The sequence below is a fragment of the Aspergillus lentulus genome (assembly GCF_001445615.1).
Source record: "Aspergillus lentulus DNA, contig: Alt12, strain: IFM 54703, whole genome shotgun sequence".
Classification (NCBI taxonomy): Eukaryota; Fungi; Ascomycota; class Eurotiomycetes; order Eurotiales; family Aspergillaceae; genus Aspergillus; species Aspergillus lentulus.
In genome coordinates, this window is record NW_028322115.1 from 1,980,442 (window position 1) to 2,002,733 (window position 22,292).

A 22,292-nucleotide genomic window follows, 5' to 3' on the forward strand; every position below is an offset into this window, starting at 1 on the left:
TGAACAGGACGGTTCTCGTGTCTGGGTTTTTCTTTCCCCACTCATGTAACTTTTTTCTGCCTTTTCTCCCCTTTGACAAAATTTTCTTTATATCTACGGACTTGCGGTATGTATATTGGTTGAAAACGCAAGGTACGGTGTCTGGTTCTTTCGGGTTTGAATGAAAGCAAGCGTTTGTAACTAGGAGCTAATAGAAATGGATTGAGCACTATCTCCAACTAATATTTAACAATATTGAACCCATCGAACCTTGGGAGAGCAGCGCGAATCTCCGCCAAATACTGCGGTATACCACCCGTATAATTTCCCTGCTCAAACACTTTGCCAGGAATGTTCCCTCCCATGTACGTGGACTTGGTAGTAGGCAAGAGTGTGAGGTCCGAAAGTTCGTTGATCCGTTTCTTCCAAGTCCGAGCTGATTCGGGGAGAGGGTCAATATACTTGATCCCCTGGCGCTCAATCTGTTTGATCGCGTCTGCGACCCATCGGCCCTGGACCTCCACAGTCGTGGGCCCATTGCTGAGCAACGTCGGTCCCTGTGGCCCATATAGATGAAACATATTGGGGTACCCACTGACCGTCAGGCCAAGGTACGTGTACGTGCCGTCCTTCCACTCGTCTTTAAGTGTCGTGCCGTGGATGCTGGTCAACCCCATATTGGTCATCCCGCCGGTGGTCACGTCAAATCCCGTCGCGACGCAGACGACATCGACCTCGTGCACGGAGCCATCTTGCAGTTTGATGCCGGTCTCGGTGAACGCGACGATGGGGTTATTCTTGATATCCACCACCTCGACATTCTCCCGGTTGAATTGCTCGAAGTAGGTTTCTTCGAGACAAGGACGCTTGACGCCGAAGTAGTGCGGTAGCTCGCGCGGCGCAAGCAGCTCTCGCGCCTTGGGATCGCCAATACGCTGGCGGACCTTGTTGCACCAGAAGTCGTACACGATACGGTTGGCTTCAGTGTCGAAGAGGTAGTCGCGGTAATTGGCCACCCAGAAGCGGAATCCCCCTTCTGCCCATAACTTCTCGAACAAAGCTTCACGTTCTTCTTCGCTGTCTTCCCATAGACTCTTCTCGAAGAATGTATACAGGAATCCAGCGAAGGTCTTCTCGCGGAGGGAGAACAGCTCGGGATACAGTGCTTTGGCTTCTTGTTGGGCCTCGGCGGATAGGGAGCGCTTCCGCATGGGAATAGCCAAGTTGGGGGTACGCTGGAAGACCTTGAGCGAGCCGGCCTTTGGACCCCAGGCCTGCGTGACTTGGACGCCTGATGCGCCGGTGCCGATGACCGCGCAGCGCTTTCCTCGGACATCGATTGGATGCTCTCCCGGCCAGAAAGAGGAGTGGTGGACGATTCCCTTGAATTCATCCATTCCCGGCCACTCGGGGATGTACCGCTTTGCAGAGAATCCAGCGGCTATAATGAGGTACTTTGAGGAGGCCATTCTCCCGTCGGCCGTCTTGACGTGCCAGCGACCCTCATGCTTGTTAAACTGGGCCTCGACCACCACGCTGTTGAAGGCGCAGTCCTTCTTTACCTGGAGCACCTGATCAACATGGTCAAAGTACCGTCTCAGCTCCTCGTAGTTGGGGTAGTTCGTCGACCAGGTCCAGTCCTTCCAGGTCTCTGGAATCGAGTACTGGTACTCTGGGACCTCCGAGTCCACTGCGGCTCCTGGATAACAGTTCCAGCGCCAGGTGCCGCCGACATCATTGCCTGCCTCGTATATAACGGTCTTGAGACCCAGCTTCCGCATTTCATACAGGCAGTAGATGCCGCCGAAGCCGGCTCCCACAATCAGGACATCGACGTTGAGGTTATCGGCGTAGGGTCCAGTCGTGCCTCGAAGGGAAGCATATTCGCTAAGTTCCTTTCTGATGTGCATGTTGAGATTGAGCTTGAGTCAATTACTTTGATTGAGATGTTTAACGGACCTGACGTGTGACCGACGATTTCAATCTGCTTTAAGTATCCGTGAGCTCAATGCCCCTGTGCAGTTCACAAGTAACCCCTTGCTCACCCAGGCGAACATTTCCAACCCCTCTTGCTCACTTGGACAAGAATCACCTGTGTAAGCCGGTGTACAAGGTACACAGACTGGAACTGTTACACAAATGCATGCAGCAGCACATTATCACACTCAACCCAACCGAGGCTTTCTATCACCAATGGGCATGCTCGACTTGCTTCCCCTCTTGATGCATTCCGCGTAAGGAAATAAAAAGAAAGCTCGAGAGGTAAATCTCATGTTCCCCTCCTTTTAGAAGTCTGCAAGGTACTTTTGTCAGTATGGAGACGCAGAACATACCCACACCTCTCTCCTCATCTTCCCCGCACGCAGAAAGCAACACCACAGACAATTTTTGCCGCTGGCTTGCATATCAGTGCGGATCCGCACTGAAAGACGTATCCTGGCGGGCGACCATCGCAGTTCTGGCCGAGGTGTCTGCGTGCTTTTCCGCAAACACCGAGTCACGGTAGCAAACAGAGGGGAGGTGTTTCAGATCCAGTCCTGGCTCCAACCTGGCGTTGTTCAAGCCCACTTATTGCATTCGAAAATGGAGTTTACTCGGCGATCGACGGCGGCCACCGAGGTATCGTTGTTATATGATGAGGGGCAACGACACCTGTTATATCCCGTTCGATCTCCCAAGCAAGGACGGGATTTGACCACATATCACCGGGCTTCTACTTCTCAATGGCTTCTCTTTCTCGTCAATCGGTAACTGCCCTCAAAGAGACGGTAGATGCAGCGTGCGTGGACCAGGAAAAGGGTATCCCAGGCGCAGTGGTGGTGGTCGTCGGCAAGGATGGCAAGGAGCATTTTGCGCATGCGAGTGGGAAGCGTGGGTGTAACTCTGAGGAGCCAATGACACTTGACAGTATCTTCTGGATTGCCTCGTGCACGAAGATGATCACGGGAATTGCGTGTATGCAGCTTGTCGAACAGGGGCTATTGAACTTGGACGATTCAGATCAGGTTGAGAGGATATGCCCCGAGCTGAAAGAGGTGAAGGTGTTGCAGGATGATGGGACTTTGGTTGAGAAGCGTAGGGGAATCACCTTGAGGATGTTGTTGAACCATACCGGTGAGTAAGAATTTCCTCGTAGAACGCAACTACGCAAGTACTGATGGGGCATAGCTGGCTTTGGGTATACGTTCTTTAATGAGAAGCTGAGAGACTACAGCAAGCCGGCTGGTTACGACGAGTTCTCCGGACACATCTACGATATGATGCAGCCATTGGTTCATCAGCCTGGGGAGAAGTGGGAATATGGGGTGCGTGCGTCCAGCTCGTAAGCTACTCCTATGATTCTTTGCTAACGGTGTTTAAGGTAAACATCGACTGGGCGGGAGTCATGGTCGAGCGAGTCACAGGGCAGTCATTGAATGAGTATTTCCACCGCAACATCTTTGTACCCTTGGGGCTGGACAACATTTCGATGTTTCCATTGGCGTCAATGAAGGAGAAGTTGGCATACATGAATCAAAGAGACGCTCATGGCCAGCTATCCGGGCGAGACCACCTCCTTCGGCGGCCTCTGATTGCACAGACCTCTGACGATATCAAGACATGCTTCAACAGTGGTGGAGCAGGCTGTTTCGCTAAACCACAGGAGTACTGCCGTATGTTGTCTTGTACTATTCCTGCCATTCTAGAAAATACTGATAGCGGCTACTGCGCAGAAATCCTTGCTACACTGCTAAACGACGGCACCTCGCCCATTACCGGCAAGCAAATACTCGAGAAAGCGACAGTCGACGAGATGTTTCGCAATCAGATCCCCAATCTTCCTAATTTCGCGGCACAAGGAATCCCACCTTCGAAGCCTGATCTCAGCAACCCAATAGCTCATCTGTACCCATCGTCGACACCTCAGGGGTGGGGACTCACATTCATGCTCACGGGTGGACCCACGGGACGGTCAGAGGGGACGGCGCACTGGGCAGGACTGGCAAATCTCTGGTGGTGGTGCGATAGAGAGAAAGGGGTCGCAGGGATGATCTGTACTCAACTCTTGCCCTTTGCCGATCCTCAAGTTTGGAGCCTTTGGCTGGATGTGGAGTCTGCTGTCTACCGTGGCCTGGCTCAGGATTAGACTCTGCCGTATCAATTGCTTCTGAATCTTGCAATATGATTGGCCAACTTTCATCCGTCAGTCCTTTGTTAGAACTCAGAACTCTATACCTCCGGTCACCCGAAGCTGAAGCTCTCAACGGGCATTCCCCATGGGGTATCTCCGCCCGCCAACACGAAGTGGATATAGCAACAGCCACCGCACTCCAACCACCAACCAGAGCATCACACTGATCCAACGGCGCTATCTAGTGCGTCTGGAATTAGGCATCGATAAACCACTCAGGTCTCGTGGACGCCGTCCCCTAAAACTAAGTCCGCGAATCCCCAGACCCCGCATTGTCCTCTTGGCTGGAAGCTTCAAAACCCACCTAACCATGAGGTCTCCGGTTTCCCTCCATACCGTATCCCCTCCCCAATATTTCTCTCCACAATAGCCAGCGCCCGGTAATAGCCGAATCTATATGCCGGCAATCATTTAGCGTCTAGAGACGATTGTCAGTGCCGCGATGGAGCGTCGACGTCAACACCATAGTTGCGATCCTTGTCGGAAGGGGAAGAGAGCTTGCGATGCGCCCGCTCGGAGGGACCGGCAAGGTGCAACTTCATCTGTATCAGGAGCATCAGCAGTACGCCAGGAGGCGGGCAGTCGGAGGGTGCTAGCAGAGACCAATCTCAACATCCCGTGCTCGAACTGCAAGAAATATAATCGAGAATGCACCTTCAACTGGTTAGTGGAGAACCGTGCTACCGCGCGGGGAGGTCGAAAGCAGAAGAGTCGTAATGTGAACAACTTGCCTAGAGCTGAGGGAGACGTGGTATCGAGTCGAGCGGGCTCGGGAACGGACCTGTTGGATGATATGCTGTACTCCTCGTCGTGGCTATCCGACAATACCGGGAATGGGGTGTCATCTACTGATCAGCCAGGGACTTGGTCGATGCAGCCGAACGCCGTCTCAATACCGCTGAGAAGCAGGGAGTCTGACCTCGACCCGTTCAGTATCATGCTTTGGAACGCAAATACAGCCCACGTACCTCCGAGCAATGCGGAAACGTCGGGCTCGGCTGAGGACAGTTGTTCGAGCTTTGACTACTACCAACAGAGCTTGTCGAGTTCGGGACCGCACTCTCTCGATGAGACTCTGGATCTACTTCAACAGTTTGACGATTCAAGTCCGGGATTGAGTGGCTCTTATTACTCTTCGTCACCCGGCTATGTCATACCGGACAGCAGTGACGGTCTACAAACGTTCCCAGCAGACGGTCTATATCCACCTGGGACCAAAGATAATCTATTTGTTCTTTCCGATAACATATCCGACAGCTATGCCCGCTCGATGATGACTCAGAATCTCATCCGCATATACCATGACAGCATGGAGAATGCATTGTCCTGCTGGCTCACGGAGCAAAACTGTCCCTACAACACGGCAGTCCAATACACCTCACCAAGCGGGCTCTCCAGTAAAGCGCAAGCGGCATGGGGACCGAACTGGACGAACCGGGTCTGTACTCGAGTATGTCGACTAGATCGAGCGTACGCCTCCGTCCGGGGTCGGAATCTGAGCGCCGCAGAAGAGAAAATGGCATCCAGAGCTCTCCACACCGCAATCATGGCGTTCGCCTCACAATGGGCGCAGAAGATGCCGAGAAGCAATGGCTTTTCTCCGACCTCGCCCGTCGCGCAGCATGAGCGTGTCATCCGCGAGAACCTGTGGAACCAGGCGCGTCGGGCTCTGGAGAATGCAGCGGGTATACCTTCGTTCCGGGTTGCGTTTGCGAACATCATCTTCTCCATTGGACAGCGTCCACTCAACGTCGACGAGGATATGGAGCTACATGAGTTGCTGGAGAACGACAGCGCGCCATTGTTCATGGAGGCGGCTGTGCGACAGCTATTCTCCATCCGATATAAATTGACACGTCTCGAGCGGCAGAAACCAAAGTCGCGAAGTTCGCCAGAGCAGAGCAACATCGATCTAGCCAGTATGGATATACCCTCTCCCCAGACGGATGCATTCTACGCCGACCCCGAGCACCAGGAAACCGTCAACCTTCTTTTCTGGCTAGTGGTCATGTTCGATACCCTACAGGCCGCGATGTATCAGCGGCCGCTGGCCATCTCCGACGAGGACAGCCAGATAACGTCCGTTTCACCGTTGCCCTCAGATGCCAAAACCGACAGCACTGTCGACCTCGACGGCTGGAACATCACATACACCCGCGCATTAAAGGAAAAACAAGACCTATGGGGCGACTTCTTCCTCCACAAACGCTCCGCACGCCAGGGCTCAAACCCACCCCGCTGGCCATGCTCCTACGAAGAAGCCGCCGAGATACTCTCCGATGCAAGCCCCGTCAAAGTCCTCCTCTTCCGACAGGTCACCCGCCTCCAGACCCTCGTCTACCGCGGCGCCAGCCCCGAACGCCTCGAAGAGATCATCCAGAAGACTCTCCGCATCTACCAACACTGGAATACAACCTACAAGCAGTTCTTCCAAAGCTGCAACGCAAACCACGACGACCTCCCCCCGCGCATCCAGTCCTGGTATGTCATCGTCGCAGGGCACTGGCATCTCGCCGCCATGCTGCTAGCAGACACCGTCAAAGGCATCGACGAGGGCCGACTCGGTCTAGAAAGCCGCCGCGAAGCCCGCACCGCAATCGACTTCGTCGCGGCCCTCCGACGGGATAACGCGCTCGCCGTCGGGGCTATCGCGCAGCGCTCCCTACAGGGCAGGGAGTCCCTGTCCAACCGGATCCGGTTCTACCACGACGCCGTGAACGAGGCTGCGTTCTTGACTGAGCCATGGACGCTTGTCCTTATTCGCTGTTTCGCCAAGGCGGCGTACATTCTTCTAGACGATATCACGCCGCTATCGCATGGCTATAGACCGGATGATCCGTCCGAGTATGCAAGGCGGAACTGCGAGTTCTGTATCTCGGCCTTGTGGTGTCTGGGGACAAAATCGGATATGGCGTTTGTGGCTGCGCGGTCGTTGTCGAAGCTGTTGGATAGACGACTAGGTAAAGGTGTCGATCAGTTTTGTTCTGTAGGGGAGGGTGTCCGGATTGCCTCGATGCCGCTTTTTGATGAACGTGTCTCAGCCGGGTTAGGCAATATCAGTATACCGGTTTAGTCCGAGCGGAGGGATTACCACCTGTGTTATCAATTCAGTATATCATCGCATTTGGTGGTCTAGCTTTCGTTTACCTACCGTTATATGTATGTATGCCTATGTCTGGGCCTACCCAATGACAACTGGCTGGGTAGATTCGTATTCTCTCTTTTGTTCCCGATTAGGCAATTCTGAGATTCGAGATCACTTCTTGTTTACTATCAACACAAGGGATCCCAGTGAATAAGAATGAGTACTTTCTCACCTTTTTATCCAAATTATGTCAATAGCCAGGCCTCATTTAAAACCATCATCTACCCGATACCCGTTGGAATCGAAGCAGATAAGTAGCCCTAGTCGTAGGGAGCCGGGTATGGCGGCCTGACGTATATGCATAATTTTCCTCATAACATATTGATCGTCTAGCATAGTTGAATAGTACCTATATTCTACTTCTATATAGTATACCTACCCCATATAGATAGACTCCACAGTGGCGGTGGGGGCGGGGGTGGAGAGATCATCTCCAATTCTCCACTATATATATATCTACAGTAGTATGAGTGGTAGTATCCAGGTAAACAATCAGAGACTCATTCTCCATCATTAACATCAACAAAATGTTGTTCCTCATCCTCATCCCTATTGTCATCCTCCTCTATCCCTTCCTGTGCACTCTCTCCACAACCCTCCGCACGCTCTCCCTCCGCCAAATCCCAGGCCCCTTCCTCACCCGCCTGACAAAACTCTGGTACTTCCACCGCGTGCGAGCCGGCCACTTCGAAACAGACAATATCGCGCTGCACAGGCGATACGGGCCAGTCGTGCGCATCGCTCCAGACCATTATAGTATCTCCGGGCGCGCAGCCATAAAAACCGTCTATGGGACGGGGAGCAAGTTCACCAAGTCCGCCTGGTACGAGGGGTGGAAGCACCCGGACCCGAATCAGTGGACTCTGTTTCCTGATCGGGACATTAAAAGGCATGGTATGTATCATGTCACTCTTCGCATCACTTTACTGAATATCACTCCGTGATGGATGCTGAGCGATTGTAGCGGAAACGCGTAAGCGGTTCTCGAGCCTCTACTCGATGACCTCGCTGGTGCATTATGAGGCGTTTGTAGATCGGTGCGCGGATCTCTTCTGCATGCGGCTGCAGGAGTTCGCGGCCCGTGGTGAGGAGTTCAACCTCGGCCATTGGTTCCAGTGTTATGCCTTTGATGTGATTGGGGATATTACCTATGGGCAGCGGTTTGGTGAGTGGAATATAGTACGCAGTGCATGGCGAGAGCGCTGCTGACTGTTGCAGGCTTCCTTGATCGCGGAGAGGATATCGAAGGGACGATTGCCGCGCTGCAGCGGCTGATGACGTACAGTACCCTTGTGGGCATATACCCCGAGTGGCATCCGCGGCTTTTTGGGCCATTGAGCCGGTTCAGCTGGTCTGGTGCGGCTGGGAGAGCGTATATTGTACGATTCGTCAAGGAGAAGATCAGAGCCCTCTCTGCACCAAAAGCTGAGCTTGAGCTCGGACAAGCCGAGCGGGGACCGCTGGACACGCAGAACTTTGTCGAGAAGATGATGCTGGCGCGAGACAAGGATCCGGAAAAGGTCACGGATTACCACATTTTCATGATGGGGTTGTCGAACGTCATTGCTGGCTCGGACACGACTGCCATCAGTCTGTCGGCCATCATGTATAGTCTCCTGCGTTATCCCGCGGCCATGGAGAAACTCCGGCGCGAGATCGACAAGTTTGCCGCGCAGGGAAAGTGCAGTGATAAAGTCACCTTCAGAGAAAGTCAGGAGATGCCGTATTTCCAGGCCGTGATCAAGGAGGCACTGCGCATGCACAGTGCCACGGGCTTGCCGCTGTGGAGGGTGGTTCCAGACGGCGGGGCCGAGATCAATGGCTATTTCTTCCCTGCTGGCACGGTGGTGGGGATCAACACCTGGGTGGCCCATTACGATGAGGAAGTCTTCCCAGATGCAACGACTTTCCGTCCAGAGAGATGGATCGAGGCGGAGAGTAATCCGGAGAAGCTCAAAGCCATGAACGAGATGTACATGCCTGTAAGTCTCCTGCATCTCTCGTATATATGCATACTGACGACTGTAGTTCGGCCTCGGGACTAGGACGTGTCTTGGAAAGCACATCTCCATTCTGGAGATGTCGAAACTGATCCCGCGGATTGTCCGGGACTTTGATTTCAGCACGGGGCGTGTGAATTGGGACACAGAGAACAGGTGGTTTGTGAAACCGACCAACTTTACCGTCCGGGTTAGACAGAGACCAGTGGCTCCATGAACCAAAGTCACGGCGTAACTCCCAAGTTCAGTTGCCGGTATTTCATAATCAATTCATTAATATCTCTCATATCAGTATGATCGAAGCGAGAGAGACCCCGCTCCGTAGGCAGAGGACATTGTTCATCACTAGGACTGGCGATGATTCGGGCAACGATGATGCGAGCCAAGTGCCAGAATTCCGGTGCATACCTGACAAAGCCGATCTTCTTCCAGATGGTCTGTGGTTCGTCGGGAATGTCCTTGTCCTCGGGCTGTCGTGCATTCCATATTCGACGCCAGTTCTCCAACCCAGTCTGGACCGGGGCGAGGGTGGACTCGAAGACCAGGGAGTTTTGCAAGTGAAACGTCAAAGAATGCAGAGCTGTATCGTTAGAAATGTTCCAACATAGAATGCTAAACGTACCTTGTACAGTCGTAAACAGATTCAGCGTTCCCATCTTTGAGAACTCAAGGACAGAGTGGTCATCCAACTGTCCTTGGCATATCCTCCGTAACACGCCAGGTACAGACAGTCGCTCAGACCAGAAGATAGACCCTTCCCACTCCCTCAGTGTGTAAAAGCACTCTGTAGCTGTATCTGCCTGAAAACAAGGCTCGGGACAAGCCATGTCCATCTTGAGCTCCGAAACCACCATCCGTGGCGGAGTGTGGTGGAAGATCGCCATGGCGGCATCGATAAGAAAGACGAACGTCAGAGTCCTGGCCAGTTAGAACTTAGTGGCGTGTGACCAAGCTGAGACCGACGTACCGAATCAATTCCTCTTCAATGACAAACTGCCTCCACCATGACTCGGACGGGCTATCCAGCCGCAAGTTGCGATGCGTGGCCGATTCAAGCCCGATGTCTCTCGCCAACTGTTTTATTAGCCAGATTCGCAGATAGGAATTTAAGACGCACCATTACCAGCGCTGCATGTCGATACCTCCTCACGCGCCCCTGCGCCTCCACGGACCCCTCCCTTTTCTGCAGTGAGCAGACCAGATATGCCGACTGGATACATTCAACGCGCTTCTTCATCCATTCGACCTCGTCGTATAGCTGACCCGACGACGTGTCGGACGTCTCTTTCTCCTTAAATGCCTCGTCACCGAATACCATTTCCTCAACGCCGTCCAACCACATCTTGGCCGCTTGGGCGTCCCCCTCATGCGGCGACAGACACGCTCCAATAATCAGCATAACGCACAGCAGAGCTGTCCGCGCTGTCTCCAGATCGAACGACGGGCGATGCACGATGGGACAGTTGGGGTACCACAATGACCAGAAATATTCCAGAAAGCGGCGGATATTACTAGCTGAGAAAAAGTCGGAGCAGGATTGTTGGACGGCAGGGGACCAGTCCAGTTTGATGATGGTTTTGTCTGACTTTGTGGTGATGGTTCGGCGGAGATGTTCAGTAATCTCGTCGGCCTTGTGAACGAGGATATCTCCATCACTGGATGACAGGTGGATAAGTGAGGGATCGATTGTTTCTGGCAGCAAGTCTGCACCATGCGCTTCTCTGTCTGTTCTCTCGTACGAGTGTCGGTCAGCCCCCTTGAGGAGCTCCTGTCGCTGTTTGAGCGTCTCGCGGTCCAGAAACGTAGCCATACCATTGGCGCTCGTAAAGTAGGCCAGATATTCCAGCCTTTCGGCCATTGTGATGCTGTCTGAAGCTAGTGCTGGTGCAAATAAAAAGTCCAGCGCGGCAAAGTCCACCGAGCTGGGAAGGTCGGGGATGCCTCCATTTCGGGTTGAACATGACGAGATAACGGCTCTCTCCCGTTCACTCTGTCGATCTAGCTGATCTGACTGAAAGTCCGCAGGAGCCTCCACGACCTCTTCCCGTTCTTCTCTGACTCTGCATGTCCTCTCATGGCGTTTCAGAAGGTCTCTGTCAAGGCCAATTAGAAATGCTCATCATATATGACCAGAACATACTTTCGCGTGAATGATCGCCGACAGAGCGCACAGGCAAAGGGCCTGAGATTCTCATCTGCTCCTATTAGCTACGTTCGCGGTTCGAGTCAAGAAGGTAGACAGACGTGACCTAAGGTGTCGGCGTAGATGCTCGGCGCGGCTGAAACTCGTGCTGCAGTATGTGCACTGCCACGGACGATTAGACATAAGGACCTGATTAATTGTAGTCTATTGCGATGAATCAGATCGATGACAGGCTGCAGGTTAAAGTCTAGAGTCAGGACAGGAAACGAGCACTAGAGGCGGGGAAACTAGTTGATGCCTGAGGCTGCAGAACCAGTCAACCAGTTGGTGGGCACATAGTAAACGTCTCCATTTTGCTGTGTACTCCACGGTGTCTCCCATCTTGTCCAAGTCTCACCAGTGACCCATCCGCCAGCGAGGTATCTCCTCTTATGTACTGCATAGATCAAGGCGTTATTCCTTAACCTGACGCCAAACATGTGTCTTCTAGCGAACCTTCTATTGGCCAGGATGCAGGCTGCCATGATTGATCCTATCTATCAATAGAAAAACAACCTGTGCGCCTCAATCAACGGCAATAAGCCTTGTCAGCCTCATCACCCCTACTGTCTAGTTATTTAAGCGACTTACACCCCCTTTCTTTGAATCATTGCCTATTGATACGGCTCTTAGCGTATTATTTTATCATCATCATATTTGCACCTACCACTAGGTAACTGACTGTCAATATGGCTTTTGTGCGTTCATTGGAGGTCTTCGCCGCTGCGTTCACCTTAGCCATGATCATTCCGTCGTTAATTGTATTAACCCGAATTAGGCGTGAAGATGAGAAGTTAATCAGACGTAGGCGTGAAGATGAGAATGCCTGCAGGGTTTACATTGACCAAGTCAGCGACTCAAGTGAAGAGAGCACTTTGTTGCAGCAGGATGTTACTAACCTCAGACACCACCCTGCTCCCTCCGATTCTATAGGCATATCACCCACATTTGCTCGCAGGACTCAAAGCGAACGGAAATATTACCTCAATTCACAACAATTCCTCTCCCGTATCGGACTTCGGGAAAGCAGCATACCACAGCATCATCGGAGACTTAGGTGAACAAATGTAGGTGACTCGAGTTCCCATTTTTCTGTTCTTTATTGACATCCATTAGAGACGCGGTGAAAAGCTGTATGACGACTACATTGAACATGAGCCAGGCGCTCTACAGGTTCTGTGGGACTATCTATATACATCTGTCGAACGAACAAAGACCGCCTCTGAAGGTGGACAACGCCGGACATTTGCTCATCATACTTCTCAGATGTCGATCCCAAGTCTGACTTCGGCACACAACAGCGGAACTACTAATATACTTGATGAAGCCCAGCTGGCTGAAGTTGTCGAAACTAGTCTTGACCAGAAGGATGTTGAGCTTGGCGAGGACTCCAGTCGTACGCTTCGACTCATGTCCTGCATTGAAAAACGGGGACATCCGGTAACGCTGCATCAGGAGGTGGTTTCACATATAAAGGACGACAGGGAGCTCTTCCACGCACTGCGCCGTATCTACCATAATCACAAGGGGAGATTTGAATCGTACTGGTCTCTACGGACAATTCATGCTATCCACTTCATGAAGGTACGAAAGTACGCAAAACCCTTTAATCTTACTATTCAATGAACACTCGTCGGCTGCTAATGCAAACAGTTCACCTACGGAGGCCACCCCTACATCGACGTCCGCTGCCACAATGAAATCTGCGAGAAAGGGAAACCCTGCAGCTGCATCCCTCCTCCAAGGCTTGTCCCCCCGATGGGAGCGGGCTGCCCCGTACCTCCCAAATTATCTCCACCCGTTGGGCCGCAGCTGATGATGAGCCTGTTCAACGATCCCGACAGTATACAGTCAGGAGCCGCATTGATCATGCAGCAGCTTCCCAAGAGACTGAATGGAAAGCTATGTTCCCCGTCCTTCGAGCAAGCGGAAGCATGGGGTATATATTACGAAGAGGGGTGGAATTGGGCTAAGATCTGGCTCTTTCTCGCTGCTGGGTTTTTTCTTCCTAGTCTTGTATCTGGGGTGCTTTGGGGAGTTCTGAAAAGGGATGTTCAGGGGGCGTTTGGTATAGCTAGTTGGTGGATGACTGGAGCTACGATTATTCTTGGGGTTATTGGGACTTGTTCATAGCTTAGAACGGTGATTAGAACTATCGGGTCGTTAGCATTTAGCTCGCTCATTGCTTACAGGATGCAGTACGCGCCAGCCTTCGCGCAATAGTAGTATACATATACACTTATGGGCTTATTCGTGCTATATACAGAAATACACAGATACAGAGTATACAGCTAGCTAAGGCTGAGGCTGCGGCAGCTGAACAATATGCGCCTCGCCCAACACCCCCTTGACAACCATAACCAATTCATCCACCGCGGCCAACATCCTCAAATACGCCATCACCCCCACACAGTACCGACGATACGCCTTCTCCCTGATCAACTCCGTCTGCAAGGGCATCACCTCAGTCAACTGCGCCCCGCGCCAAAACTCATAGCAGCGCTTCGTCAACGGCGTCGGCAGCACCTCCGGCAGGGGATCCCCCGTCTTAATCGCCTGCGCCACAACACCCAGCACAGCCATCACGTCCGCTATGGACCGCTGCTCCAGCACGCCTGACGTCCGCGCCAGCCGCTCCTGTAGTTCAAGAGGTAGCGTTGCTGAGAGCAGCAGCAGCCGGCCCAGGTTCTGGTTGAGGGTCTGGCAGAGCGCCTGGACCTGTCGCAGACTGGCGCTGTCGAAGCGGGAGCTGGAGAATTCCAGCCCGAGGAGCGCTATGGGGCCGTTCAGCGCGGCGAGGCGCTCGGCGACTTCGATTGAGAGCAGCTCTGCCATGCGCGGGTCGTTGTTGGGGCGCGCCCAGCATGACAGCAGGAGGGCGTAGTGGTCTGTTAGTCGGCGGAGGGTGTTGGATAGCGAGGTGCAGATGTGTCGTGCTGCTGATGGCGGGCGCGGGAAGATCTGGACGATCAGTGCAGCGGCGAAGCCGACGAAGACCAGGACCAGACGGCGCCAGAAGACGTTGTAGCCGACGCCGGGGTTGCCGTATTGAGGTATTTGCCTGTGGTCTGATTAGCATGCATATAGACAGGGGCTATAATGACAAAGGGGAGGGACATACGTATCGGCGAAGCTGTATCCGATGATGAGGAAAAACGTTGCGGCACTCATGACGGTCGCTTGCAGCAGTGCCGGACTGAGAAACAGTCGTCCCCACATGAAGATCACTATTATTGGGGCCGAAATGGCAGCCAGTCCGTATGGGTTGCCCGGCCCATGTCCGGAGCCGATATACCACGCGGCCAGTCCTACGACGCCCCCGATAACCGTTCCAACGGCCCGGCAGATGAGCGAAAAGGTAAAGTCGGACATGTACACGAGCAGCGTGGTCTGCCCCATGATGAGTCCCCAGAGGCCTTTTTCACGGTAATAAAACCCCGAGCTCGATGGAATAACGGCCGGCACCGCCAGTGCAATCGTCAGGATGACCATCCGCAATGCGAAGAGACCCTCGGCGCTGACAAACCAGTGGTATGTTCCCAGCACCACACGGCCAAGGCCACTTCGCTGCTTGACGCGGTATCCCCGGCTGATCCGGCGGAAGAGCTGCTCCGTCTCGTCCGTCTGGACTGCAGGATCGTCCGGCTCGGGATCTGACGACTGTCCCGTGACGGGAGTGCGAGCGTCCCGGCGCAACACCCAACGGACGGCGTATTCGATGCTCGTGGGGAACCACAGGCGCGGTTTTGGCCGGGCTTCGAGGAGAGCCACGATCTGCGCCAGCAACTGGTCCAGAGCGTCCGCGACGGAGATGACCAGCTCCTCAAAGGCCAAGCCGGTCATGACGCTGCTGATGGATGTGCCACCAACGGTGTCGAGGCGCTTGAGACTTCCAGTCTCGTCAAAGATCTCGCCGTGTTGCGCGATCAGCTTCTCGGTGGTCTGCTCGGCGAACGCATCCCGAGCTGCGCGCAGCCTCTCCAGGAGCTTCTGACACTCGTCCAATCGATCCGCGGCCCGCGAGCCAAGCCAGCGTCGCGAGTTGACCGCGTGAATGCACTCGACCGCCATGCCAGCAGCCTCCTCGCACACCTGGAGAATCTCCCCGCTGGATTCTCGCAGGATAGCATGCGCCCCGGACCGCAACGCCTCCGACTCCGGACTGGTCATTGCTTCAATCATCTCCAAGCTCTCCAACATCTGCCGCTGGCCGACCTCCTCCTTGGCCTCCTGTCGGGGTCCATCCGAGGTACTCACCGGCGTTGCCGGCTTGGACATGGCCCGAACGCGGTCCACATTTGCCCGCGCGCTCAGCCGGTTAATATGATAATCCAGCAGCGACACTGTGCTCACAAGCACCTGCCGCACAGGCTGCCTCAGGCTCTTCACATCGGCCGCGTTCCATCGGCCGCGCGAGAAATCCAACGGCAGGAAGCCCATCGCGGGTTCCATGGCCTTGTATCCGGCGATGAGCTGGGTCTTAAGCGCCATCAACGTTTTCAAATCGAGATCATCAGTAGGAGCGGCCGTCAATCTGAGCGGTTGCTTCGCCAACTCGACCAAAGCCTGCATACCCGCCAGAACCGCATGCGACGTCGACTGCGGGAAGAGCAGCAACGAGGCGACCAGTCCCAGGCCTGCCCCAATCGCCGCAGGAATGATCAGAAGCTTCGGCAGCGTCCCCCGAAACGAAGGCAAAAGCGGGCCTATCGTCAGGAACAGATCGGCAATGATGGTCCCGAAGATCTGGACAAGTGTGAACTTGGGGTTTGATGCGCGCAGCCGGGCCTTTTCATGTCAGTCACAGGATTGATTGAAAAGAGGGGAAAACGTACCAAAAAGTAGATGAATACACAAATCATAACAAAGTAAATGACCGAAACCCGCGCATCAAGCATGAACCCATCGTAGACAAGCTGCGACTGCAAGCTGGCCGCACTCTGTCCGGTGGCATTCGCCTGTCGGGCTGCCTCCTGGCCGAGCATCTGTAGACGGGCCAGCGTCTCCGTTTGAGGACGCGCCGCCAGCGCGGCTTTCATGGTGATGACGCCCCAGGCCCAGGCGAGAGCCATGCCAATCAGCAGGGTCAGCGTTCCCAGGATAAAGATGAAGAGGATTCCCGAAGGGGGATTGATGAACAGGACAAGACTATCAAGTCAGATAAATCAATTCGTCTGTAGATGATCAACTTACCATCCGAAAAACGTGGCTGTGCCGATGGTTCGCAGGGTGGGATGGATGAACATCAAGATAGTCGCGACCCATGCTGCGGCTGCACAGCGGAAGAGGGTTTTGAGATCGTGGGAGTTGAAATGGAGCCATGCCGGCAGTGGTTTTCTGCCGGGGGGATCCTCTGAAGACATTGTTGTTCTGGAATTGATGGTGAAGCAATGGCAATGGCAAGAGAAGAGAAGAGAAGAATCAGGAGGTGGATAGACGAGAAGAATGCGGACTTTTTTAGAGTTGCCGAGTTCCCGGCAGCATTCCTGGAGCAGTCAGGATCGACAAGATCGGCAATCAACACGTTCTGATGAAATAATAAACTATCGGAACTAAGATCTGCTATTAATCAGACTATCTAATTAACTATGTCTAAGGCTAACTTTTTCTTATTAGGGCCTAAGGGCTCCCTTTCTTACTGCCGACTCGTGAACTAGTTAGTTACCGAGGTATCTATGGAATGTAACTAGACTAAGAAAATAGGACACCTGTTTTAGCCTACTGCGTTAGATTTCTGTTACGGTCATCCCGTTCGCTTTGTCTAACTTACATTCCTTTCTCTTGATCTAATGTTTTCACTGGGACCCCGAGGCCTAGAAGAAGAACGCGCACTATTTGAAGCAATCCACCACAATGACATTGCTACTGTTACCCAACTTCTAGACGATGGAGTCTCCCCTGATGGACCCAGTTTAGACTGTCATCCACTGCAGGAGGCCATTCAGCGCGGCAGACACGAAATCGTCACACTGCTTATCCAGCATAATGTCCATGACCGAAGTGATGAGATGGGGACGAATGCGCTCCACTTGGCGGCACTGAAGGGGGATGCACAGATCCTTGAAACGATTATCAAATACCGCAAACAGAGAGGATATAGTCTTTTTGACACGGCCGCTGCGCAGAAAGGGCCGATTCATTTTGCAGCAATGAGCCGCAGCCTGGAGTGTGTGCAGATGTTACTCCGCGAAGGGGCGAGTATCCATGATGTGACTACGCATGCAGAGACGCTGTTGCATTTTGCGGCTGGGGAAAGGAGTGTATGGGTTAAGAAAGGGAGTCAAGAAGATGAAACAGCCTTGTTGAAGTACTTGATTGCCGCAGGGGCAGATGTCAATGCTCTTACTTCAATGCGGGAGAGCCCACTATGGTACGCAGTGCGAGAGGATAACCTTCCTGCTGTTAGGGAACTGATTACTGCCTCTGCGGATGTCCAGCTCCGCAATCTCTATGGGGAAACTGTGCTGCATGAAGCGGCATACTATAGTTCGCTACCTGTGGTGCAGATGCTGGTAGATACTGGTGTGGATGTCCATGCCCGGAGCAATACAGATGGATCTATCCTTCACCGCGCAGCAGAGGCTGGTCGTGTAGCTACTGTGCAGTGGATACTAGATCATAGCAACTTGACTGTGAACGAACCTGGTAGCCATGGCTGGACGCCATTGCACTCTTCTGTTTTCGCCTGTCAGAGCACTATGACCAAGTACCTCCTCGAGCACGGAGCTGACCCAACAATTGGATCAAATCCTGGAAACCACACAGCCTTACATTACGCCGCATTTTCAAACCGAGGAGAAGCGGATTCCACACTGGTCCGCTATCTGATCCAGTATGGTGCTGACGTCAACGCACCGGCTGATTCGCGCTGCTTGGCCTCCGGTGGGGAGACGGGTGAGTTGCTACACGAGTGGTTCTTTGATCCCGAACAAGACGAGCTGGAACTCGTCTACCCGATTCACTGTGCTGCTTGGTCATTTGTTCCTAGTAGGGTGGAGGCTCTACTAGAAGCAGGCGCTGATATCCAAGCAAGAACAAGTGTAGATGGCAGTACTCCTCTACATCTGGCAGCCCGAAGTGGACTGAAGATGGTTCGCTGTCTACTTTCTAATGGCGCAGATCCTGAGGTAACAGACGCTGCTGGCTGCAAGATGGCGCATCATTTAGTGTTTGCATTCCGGCAGACTCCTAGGGTTGCATGGGCGTTTCTGGTGGAGAATCAGTTATGGGATGCGTCCACGGTAGAGAAGGATTTGGAAAGGGTCAAAGTATATGAACAGATGGCCAAGTGCTTTAAGACGAGGAATATATTCAACCGGTAACTACCTAGGTCAATTACATAAAAAATTAGCCAACAGTGTGCGATTGCTATGTTACGATATGTAGATTACCCTATCTCACCCTAATAGCAGCTAAGTGTACGACATGGTCTTAAGAACGAGTGAAGGATAGCAATTAACGAGTATTTAGCTATGTCCTCGTGCTAGGCAAACTGAACAGTTTTGGCAAACTCCTCCGGCGAAACCAGCTTCCCTTGACGTACTGAGCCCAGGCTTAAATCCGGGGCGAAACAACTGCAGGATTTAGCACCAATTACCCGTAGTGAAGAACATAACTATAAGGACAAGAACTAGAAATCATGCATGTAGGATCTTACTCAAAACTTTGTCTTCTTAGTAATTCCTTCCGGTCGATTAGCGCTATTGGCATATGGTATAGGAGCATGGACCAGAACGACGACGGGGAGCCAGGATTTGAAACTAGACTCAATCAGAACTAGCACAAGGCATATCCAATGACGGCTGAGGAACGGACCAAGACGAGGCCGGGAAGAACATCGTCACCAATATCATTGCTGGCCACCCGTGAACCTGCCATCGGATACCAGCGTTCCCGTTGTGTAGGGTAGAGCAGGAGATCCTTCGCTACGGCAGATCGTCACGCCAGAACTGCCGTGCCGGCCGTCAACCCGGCTGCTTCGGCGCTCCAGCGGTGAAAACAGACCCCCGTGCACGTCGAACAATGTCGACATCGACCTTGTTATCTCCGTACTCTCGAGGTACTTGGAGCTTCGTCAAGACATGCCCTAGTCCTCGATTGTTCGATCCGATAACGAGACGCAGTCAGTCATTGTTCCTCCTAGAGGCTTTCTAATGGCACCCAAGCCGTTGTCCTACTCTCCCCTGAAACACCGGCATCGGTTGCGGACTGTCAAGAAGATAACCGTAACCCACCCGGACACCTTCCACGTCAGATGGGCACACTGGAGCGAGCTAGAACTAAAGAGGCATTCTGAACGTTAGGCTTCCTTGCCCTCGATTTGCAAGACAGCTGCTCGCTGAGCATTCTTCCGTATGATCCATGTATAAGGTAGCATCCATTCCTTCAGTATAGTCCCGGAAGTTGATAGGAGGTAAGGACATCTACTTAAGGACATCTACTCGATTACGAGTGCAGCGAATGAACAAATTTGAAGGACACTGATAAGCTAACACTGATGCTTGACTAGCATATTTCCCACCATGCCCTAGTCCATATCCGTCGCGAGAGTCGAAACACTCAGAATGCCTCGGAATCAACACCTGTCAGATCTAGAGCTGGTAGACGCAGCACAAAAGTCCAGACCAGGGTGATAATTCATATATCCCCAGTATGGATCGAGCCATAGGTTGGTGACAAATCTCGTGGTCCCCGGAACGTACCACCCACACCTCTCCGTAATACCCTGGAGGGCCCTAGTGAGACGATCCGCACTGGCTTCGGCCTGTGCAGCAACTTTGTTGCAGGCGAATGCCACCACGCTGCCACTGATCGAATACCACGCCAGATTCGGTCCGATGCGAACCGTTCCGGCGCCGAATTGGTTCTTCAGGTTCTGCACTGCTCTGTCGCAGTCTCCATGGTTCCTACATCGAAGCAGTTAGAATAGCGCAAAGGATTGCTGCATAGACTTGGCCACTTACATGGTTAGGCCACAGCCGCAATACGTAACAGCGAAACTAGGGTCCGCCCTCTCGAAAAGGGCTGCTTCGTGTTGTTCGGATTCGGGGTCTGTCACTTGGATGATATCCTCTGGGAGAAGAGGCTCGTGGACTTCGACACCGTTCTCGTTGAGGTAGACCTTGTAAACCCCGTCCATCATTCCCTCGGGGATCTTGAAGGAGGTGGCCAGCTTTGCAGAAGCGGCAAGGGCAAGAAGGGCAAGCTGAGTTGCGCGCATTTTGACGTGGATTTCGAATATTAGACTTTGAACAGCTCGCAGGGTCCTAGAGGAAGGGATACTCTCGAGTAACTGTCTAGATAGAACTGCTGAGTGTGGGGAAGAGAGCCTTCTTATAGCCGAGCCCATTGACTGCCATTGACTGCCATCTCGAACACTGCCTTCTATAACCGAGTGCGTTGACACATTCTGGAGTCTTGGACTAGACCAGCAATGTCCTATTTAGGTAACAACCAACAGGAACAAGGTAAGCGACTGGTCAATTCTCCGAGTGTCTCACGCTAAGGGAAGATGGCACAATGAACGTGCAGTAGATTGGGAGAGATATTAGATATGGATGTAACGCTGAAGTCGCTAACCCCTACACACCGGTCTTGCTATCCCATAATCTTTGGAAATCATGGAATTTGGAATCACGTACGCCACCGTGAGACAAAATACAAGAGCTAGCTGTATCCGAATGCGGAGCAAGGAAAGATATTGATGCATATCCTGTGATACTGCGCACTGTCAGATGGGAGGGAGTAGATGTCCAAAGGATCAATATACAATAGAACATTGAGTTCAACAGGACGAGTTCATTGGAGAATGGGGAGACTGTCTTATCATATTCGGCTTAAGTGACAGGCAAGGTACCAACCATAAACACAATGTCAATTACTTTTACATTAAGTTTATATTAAGGCTTCTTAGACACATCCGGATAGGACGGACAACCACAACCATACCTTAAATACCTCAAATTCCCGAGGGCTAGGGAGTTATGATTGGACCTCTTAAAGCCCCTACGGCCCGTACTAAGGCAGACAAGGTAACTCGATGGTAATGAGCCATATTGAACCCACTCCAGATTCACGAAACTATGGCGTTGCTAGGAAGGCTGGGCTGCTGGGGACCGCTGTTAGCGCCAATACTGCTCCATGGGGTTGGTGAGACCCATTTCCTCCTACAAGTCGGGCTACTACATGAATTTTACAACTACCCCCTTTTCCGGCGCAGTCGGAAGATGTCAAGCAGAAGGGCCTCCTGCGTACTGGGCAATCGGTGCCTCATTTCAAAGTTGGCCGTCCTTTTCTGAGGTTAACCATGCTTACAGCATTAACTACGACAGGCGCAGTAGCAGCAGTAGTCTCCCTTAATCCTTGTTTAGTGCAGGCCGAGGGTACCCTTCCGCCAATTACTTATCCGTGGAGCAAATGGGTTCCAACAGCCAAGGCACGAATGCAGGTATTACATGATCGTTGCGTACCTGCTTCATATTCCTCTTTGGGAAAAAGAAGGGGAGATATACCTTTGCTGCACCTAATTCAACCCCGCATGAATACCATAATTAGTTATAAGATAGCCCTAACTCACCCCCCCAACACCCACCATCTCTAAATAGGGAGCTGGGACATGGCTAGAGGTGTACACTAGGCTTCATTTCTCATATAGCACCTCCTTTCCTCTATCACTTATACAGCTCTATCTAACCATCACTATAATCCCATCCAGCCAAACCTAACTCAATCTAATCCACAACACTAAAACTACAGGCCGTGACCTTAGCACCGACACCAGCTCAGGGTCTTGCCTAGGATACTAACCCTATATAA

At 52.6% G+C, this 22,292-nt stretch overlaps 9 protein-coding genes across 9 annotated transcripts; 5 read left to right on the forward strand and 4 right to left on the reverse strand.

Annotated features, from left to right (window-relative positions):
- Positions 1 to 218: 218 nt before the first annotated feature.
- On the reverse strand, positions 219 to 1,889 carry ALT_6576 (flavin-containing monooxygenase; the record flags this gene model as incomplete). The annotated part of the gene is made up of 1 exon (XM_033558083.1): positions 219 to 1,889. The coding sequence occupies one exon, from the start codon at positions 1,887 to 1,889 to the stop codon at positions 219 to 221; it is 1,671 nt and encodes a 556-aa protein (XP_033413974.1).
- Positions 1,890 to 2,702: 813 nt separating this feature from the next.
- ALT_6577 (serine hydrolase domain-containing protein) lies at positions 2,703 to 4,105 on the forward strand (the record flags this gene model as incomplete). Its single annotated transcript, XM_033558084.2, has 4 exons — positions 2,703 to 3,093; positions 3,148 to 3,284; positions 3,341 to 3,632; positions 3,693 to 4,105. The coding sequence occupies 4 exons, from the start codon at positions 2,703 to 2,705 to the stop codon at positions 4,103 to 4,105; spliced, it is 1,233 nt and encodes a 410-aa protein (XP_033413975.2).
- Positions 4,106 to 4,592: 487 nt separating this feature from the next.
- ALT_6578 (Zn(II)2Cys6 transcription factor) lies at positions 4,593 to 7,223 on the forward strand (the record flags this gene model as incomplete). The annotated part of the gene is made up of 1 exon (XM_033558085.2): positions 4,593 to 7,223. One exon carries the CDS (start codon positions 4,593 to 4,595, stop codon positions 7,221 to 7,223), a length of 2,631 nt encoding a protein of 876 aa, XP_033413976.2.
- Positions 7,224 to 7,822: 599 nt separating this feature from the next.
- Positions 7,823 to 9,512, forward strand: ALT_6579 (cytochrome P450; the record flags this gene model as incomplete). The annotated part of the gene is made up of 4 exons (XM_033558086.2): positions 7,823 to 8,189; positions 8,260 to 8,460; positions 8,514 to 9,277; positions 9,324 to 9,512. The coding sequence occupies 4 exons, from the start codon at positions 7,823 to 7,825 to the stop codon at positions 9,510 to 9,512; spliced, it is 1,521 nt and encodes a 506-aa protein (XP_033413977.2).
- A 7-nt stretch (positions 9,513 to 9,519) lies between these two features.
- On the reverse strand, positions 9,520 to 11,153 carry ALT_6580 (transcription factor domain-containing protein; the record flags this gene model as incomplete). Its single annotated transcript, XM_033558087.2, has 4 exons — positions 9,520 to 9,875; positions 9,918 to 10,213; positions 10,263 to 10,369; positions 10,413 to 11,153. The coding sequence occupies 4 exons, from the start codon at positions 11,151 to 11,153 to the stop codon at positions 9,520 to 9,522; spliced, it is 1,500 nt and encodes a 499-aa protein (XP_033413978.2).
- A 1,590-nt stretch (positions 11,154 to 12,743) lies between these two features.
- On the forward strand, positions 12,744 to 13,293 carry ALT_6581 (uncharacterized protein; the record flags this gene model as incomplete). The annotated part of the gene is made up of 2 exons (XM_089600096.1): positions 12,744 to 13,069; positions 13,131 to 13,293. 2 exons carry the CDS (start codon positions 12,744 to 12,746, stop codon positions 13,291 to 13,293), a joined length of 489 nt encoding a protein of 162 aa, XP_089455558.1.
- A 479-nt stretch (positions 13,294 to 13,772) lies between these two features.
- Positions 13,773 to 16,840, reverse strand: ALT_6582 (uncharacterized protein; the record flags this gene model as incomplete). Its single annotated transcript, XM_033558089.2, has 4 exons — positions 13,773 to 14,538; positions 14,599 to 16,265; positions 16,313 to 16,625; positions 16,671 to 16,840. The coding sequence occupies 4 exons, from the start codon at positions 16,838 to 16,840 to the stop codon at positions 13,773 to 13,775; spliced, it is 2,916 nt and encodes a 971-aa protein (XP_033413980.2).
- Positions 16,841 to 17,266: 426 nt separating this feature from the next.
- ALT_6583 (ankyrin repeat domain-containing protein) lies at positions 17,267 to 18,799 on the forward strand (the record flags this gene model as incomplete). Its single annotated transcript, XM_033558090.2, has 1 exon — positions 17,267 to 18,799. The coding sequence occupies one exon, from the start codon at positions 17,267 to 17,269 to the stop codon at positions 18,797 to 18,799; it is 1,533 nt and encodes a 510-aa protein (XP_033413981.1).
- Positions 18,800 to 19,253: 454 nt separating this feature from the next.
- ALT_6584 (uncharacterized protein) lies at positions 19,254 to 20,697 on the reverse strand (the record flags this gene model as incomplete). Its single annotated transcript, XM_089600097.1, has 3 exons — positions 19,254 to 19,402; positions 20,187 to 20,383; positions 20,441 to 20,697. 3 exons carry the CDS (start codon positions 20,695 to 20,697, stop codon positions 19,254 to 19,256), a joined length of 603 nt encoding a protein of 200 aa, XP_089455559.1.
- Between the last annotated feature and the right edge of the window lie 1,595 nt (positions 20,698 to 22,292).